The 4522-nt window shown below is 50.2% G+C and overlaps 2 protein-coding genes across 2 annotated transcripts; one reads left to right on the plus strand and one right to left on the minus strand.

The window, feature by feature from the left end:
- Window positions 1-789: 789 nt before the first annotated feature.
- LOC106819184 (dopamine receptor 2-like) lies at window positions 790-1653 on the plus strand. Its single transcript, XM_014823837.1, has 2 exons — window positions 790-1288; window positions 1508-1653. The coding sequence occupies exons 1-2, from the start codon at window positions 790-792 to the stop codon at window positions 1651-1653; spliced, it is 645 nt and encodes a 214-aa protein (XP_014679323.1).
- Window positions 1654-2284: 631 nt separating this feature from the next.
- LOC106819185 (dopamine receptor 2-like) lies at window positions 2285-4202 on the minus strand. Its single transcript, XM_014823838.1, has 2 exons — window positions 3723-4202; window positions 2285-2296 (listed from the first exon to the last, which is right to left on the minus strand). Exons 1-2 carry the CDS (start codon window positions 4200-4202, stop codon window positions 2285-2287), a joined length of 492 nt encoding a protein of 163 aa, XP_014679324.1.
- Between the last annotated feature and the right edge of the window lie 320 nt (window positions 4203-4522).

Below are 4522 nucleotides of genomic sequence, written 5' to 3' on the forward strand. Positions count from 1 at the left end.
GTGTGGGTCGTGGTCTACATTCTCCTCATCGCTAACTCTTTCTGCAACCCGATCGTCTACGCGCTGAGAATAACGAGGTTCCGTAACGCCTTCTGCTTGATTCTCACACGCTCGACAAGCAGGAGTCTCGAATGAGTGGATAGTAAGTGGGCGGGGAATAGCAGCAGTAGCAGTAGCAGCAGCAGCAGCAACAGCAGCAGTAGCAGCAGCAGCAGTAGCAGCAGCAGCAACAGCAGCAGTAGCAGCAGCCGTACTGCCAGCAGCTTAACACGGGCTGTCTCTCACATCTGAAGCCAGTAGCCAGATGCAACAGATGCAACAGTAGCAACAGATAGCAACAGATGCAACAGTAGCAACAGATGCAACAGATGCAACAGATAGCAGCAGCAACAGTAGCAACAGATACCAACAGATGCAACAATAGCAACTATCACAAACGAAACCGTTGCGTTCAACGCTACGAATCAGACGATGTTAGAACGTCGCCATTCTGACAGTAGTAGTGGTGATGGAGGTGCTGCTGGTGGATTCTACATGTAAACTTGCTAGTGACCGTAAAGCGAGAAACTAAGGTTTGAAAACACGACGTGAATCATGTCCTCCATGGCTATCACAAACGAAACCGCTGCGTTCAACTCTACGAACCATTCTGACAGTAGTAGTGGTGATGGTGATGGCGGTGGTGGTGCTGCTGGTGGTGGTGGTGCAGGCTTCCACATATACGACCACTTGCGGCTAACCGTTACTGCTTTACTGGGAATCGCTAGTGTTGGTGGCAACACGCTTGTAATGTTGGCCATCAGTAGATACCCTGCGCTGCAGAACTACGGTTACTACATACTCGCCTCGCTCGCCGCGTGCGACTGCCTCTACGGTATACAGTCCATCCTCGCCGAGGGCGACATCTGGTGGGCGGCGGGCTACGCGCATGCGCATCGCTGCTCGCTCTGGAAGGCCTTCATGGAAGAACTGGACGCCTACCTGTCGTCGTGCAGCTTTCTGCATCTACTCGCCGTTGCCATGGAGAAATACGTCGCCATCCTGCATCCGATGGCCTACCCGCGTCTGCTGACGGCGCGCCGTCTGGCGGCGGGCGTCGCGGCGACGTGGCTGCTCGCGGGGGCATACGCCGGCGTCGTCGTCGTCGTCGGCAGCGCCCCCTGCGTGCTGTTCCCTGGCACCGGCGGCGGCCACCAGGAGATGACGGCGGTCGCCATCTTCGCCGTTCCCGGCGTGGCGCTGTTCGTGCTCTACTACCTTATATGGAAAGCGGCGGCGGCGCAGTCCCGCCAGGTGGCAGCAGCAGCGCAGCGCCCGGGCGATGCAAGTGGCAGCGTCCGGCGGGGAGAAATCGCAACAAACCGCCACACCACCACCAACAACAACAGCAGCAGCAGCAACAGCAAGGCGGTGGTGACGATCGGCTTGATATTGCTCTGCTTCGCGCTGTCGTGGGGCGTGTTTCTCGTCGTTTGGATCATCAACTCGCTGTGCGGCGGCTGCGTAGCCGCACCTGCCGTGTGGGCCGTGGTCTACATTCTCCTCTACGCTAACTCTGCCTGCAACCCGATCGTCTACGCGCTGAGAATAACGAGGTTCCGTAACGCCTTCCGCTTGATTCTCACGCGCTCGACGAGCAGGAGTCTCGACTGAGTGGATAGTAAGTGGGCGGGGAATAGCAGCAGTAGCAGCAGCAGCAGCAGCAGCAGCAGCAGCAGCAGCAGCAGCAGAGCAGCAAGCAGCAACAGCAACAGCAGCAGCAACAGCAACAGCAGCAACAGCAGCAGCATCAACAGCAGCAGCAGCAGTAGTAGTAGTAGTAGTAATATCAGGAGCGTATAATGACAAATATGTCATATACGCTCCTGTAATATTAGTAGAAGTAGTAGTAGTAGTAGTAGTAGTAGTAGTAGTAGTAGTAGTAGTAGTAGTAGTAGTAGTAGTAGTAGTAGTAGTAGTAGTAGTAGTAGTAGTAGGGACCATTTTCTGATTCTATTGAGACAGTTTCGTGGACAGTACATGTAGGTATATTATACATATAGCAAGCTTTGTCACAATTATCGTTACGTGCAATGTCAATCCAGATTATATATATATATATATATATATATATATATAAGAAAGAGAGAAGAGAGAGAGAGAGAGAGAGAGGAGAGAGAGAGAGAGAGAGAGAGAGAGAATGAGCAGAGACCCATGCTTCGTAGGCATACGAGCAGAAAGACTTAAAATCGAATGTAACATTTATTGTTCATGATAATTAGATTTTTATTATAACTTACTATACTCACAGAGCCATCTATAAAATGCCAATATGAAGCTAAATCAGCGTACGAATGCTTTTACTACTACATAATTTTACGTGACTGGTTGAGTTCTTGAAAGCTGGTGCCTGTTTTTCTTCGAGCGAGAATAGAAAGTTCAAAAACGTTTAGCTCGAAAACGTCGGTAACGTACTTAGATTATTTTTTATTCTATAGAATTCTAATAGAAATTATAGATATTAGAAATAAAATCTAGTAATTACCATTCTTACTCATTCATTTACATTATATTAGTATAGTTTATAAAGTAAAATTTAAATCTTTGCCTATATCTGTTTCTTCACACACACATGTACGTTTTGGTGAACACTCAGACACACATGTACGTTCCGGTGAACAATCAGACACACATGTATGTTCCTGTAAACACTCAGACACACATGTACGTTCCGGTGAACACTCAGACACAACTACTTCGGTAACACTCAGACATCACGTACGTTCCGTGACACTCAGACACCACGTACGGTCGTGAAGGTATACACAGACACAGCTTACCTTATCTCTCTCTCTCCTATATATACATATTTATATATATATATATATATAACCTGGATTGACATTGCACGTAAGGACAAAGCTTGCTATATGTATAATATACCTACATGTAATTTCTAAACTGTCCACGAAACTGTCTCAATAGAAGCAGAAAAGTTACTACTACTATTACTACTACTACTACTACTACTACTATACACTACTACTACTACTACTACACTACTACTACCTACTACTACTACTACTACTACTACTACTACTACTACTACTACTACTGCTGCTGTTGCTGCTGCTACTGCTGTTGTTGCTGCTGCTGCTGCTGTTGCTGCTTGCTGTTTGCTGTTGCTGCTGCTGCTGCTGCTGCTGCTACTACACTGCTACTGCCTGCTGCTGTGCTGCTGTTGCTGTTGCTGCTGCTGCTGCCTGCTACTGCGCTGCTGCTGCGCTGCTACTACTACTGCTGCGATTGCGGCTGCTACTACATANCATATGACCCGAGATTATGTATTATTCCTTTCTCTTTATTCCGGCTAACACGTTCTATGTCTTGCTTTATTCGCTTTTTCAGTTTGACTTCTCTTCTCTTATTTATTATTTTTCCCCTCTTGTATTTTTTTTGTATCTTTTTTCCCAAACCACGAGAAATACAACACCACGATAGCGCGACAGCAGAGCAATATTCAAGGCCGATTTCGTTGCACCTTTGTTTACCGCTGCCTTGCTGTTCTGTGCTGGCTGCCTGTTGTTGTCTGCTCGCTCTGCTTTGTTGCTGGCTCGTTGGGTTCGTTGTTGTTGGTGTGTTGGGGTTTGTTGCGATTTTTTCCGCGATCCCCGCCGGAGGCCGCCACTTGCATCGCCCGGGCGCTGCGCTGCTGCTGCCACCTGGCGGGACTGCGCCGCCGCCGCTCTCCATATAAGGTAGTAGAGCGCGAACAGCGCCACGCCGGGAACGACGTAGATGGCGACCGCTTTCATCACGTGGTGGACGCCGCCCTTGCCAGAGAACAGCGCGCAGGGGGCGCTGCCGACGACGATGACGCCGACGTACGCGCCCGCGAGCAGCCACGTCGCCGCGACGCCCGCCGCCAGACGGCGCGCCGTGAGCAGACGCGGGTAGGCCATCGGATGCAGGATGGCGACGTATTTCTCCATGGCAACGGCGAGCAGATGGAGAAAGCTGCACGACGACAGGTAGGCGTCCAGTAGAGCCATGAAGGCCTTCCAGAGCGAGCATCGATGCGCATGCGCGTAGCCCGCCGCCCACCAGATTTCGCCCTCGGTGAGCACGAACTGTATACCGTAGAGGCAGTCGCACGCGGCGAGCGAGGCGAGTATGTAATAACCGTAGTTCTGCAGCGCAGGGTATCTACTGATGGCCAACATTACAAGCGTGTTGCCACCGACGCTAGCGATTCCCAGTAAAGCAGTAACGGTTAGCCGCAAGTGGTCGTATATGTGGAAGCCTGCACCACCACCACCAGCACCACCACCACCACCATCACCACTACTACTGTCAGAATGGTTGAACACAACGGTTTCGTTTGCGATAGCCATGGAGGACATGATTCACGTTGTGTTTTCAAACCTTAGTTTCTCGCTTTACGGTCACTAGCAAGTTTACATGTAGAATCCACCAGCAGCACCTCCATCACCACTACTACTGTCAGAATGGCGACGTTCTAACATCGTCTGGTTCGTAGCGT

The sequence above is a fragment of the Priapulus caudatus genome, unplaced genomic scaffold, assembly GCF_000485595.1.
Source record: "Priapulus caudatus unplaced genomic scaffold, Priapulus_caudatus-5.0.1 Scaffold2937, whole genome shotgun sequence".
Lineage (NCBI taxonomy): Eukaryota > Metazoa > Priapulida > Priapulimorpha > Priapulimorphida > Priapulidae > Priapulus > Priapulus caudatus.

Bases quoted from the DNA above. Each gene is read 5' to 3' on its own strand.
- LOC106819185 (XM_014823838.1), bottom strand. From the start codon at position 4,202: ATGTTGGCCATCAGTAGATACCCTGCGCTGCAGAACTACGGTTATTAC.
- LOC106819184 (XM_014823837.1), top strand. From the start codon at position 790: ATGTTGGCCATCAGTAGATACCCTGCGCTGCAGAACTACGGTTACTAC. The intron at 1,289-1,507 runs GCCAGGTGGCAG...GCGGCTGCGTAG, and splicing joins AGCGGCGGCGGCGCAGTCCC to CCGCACCTGCCGTGTGGGCC.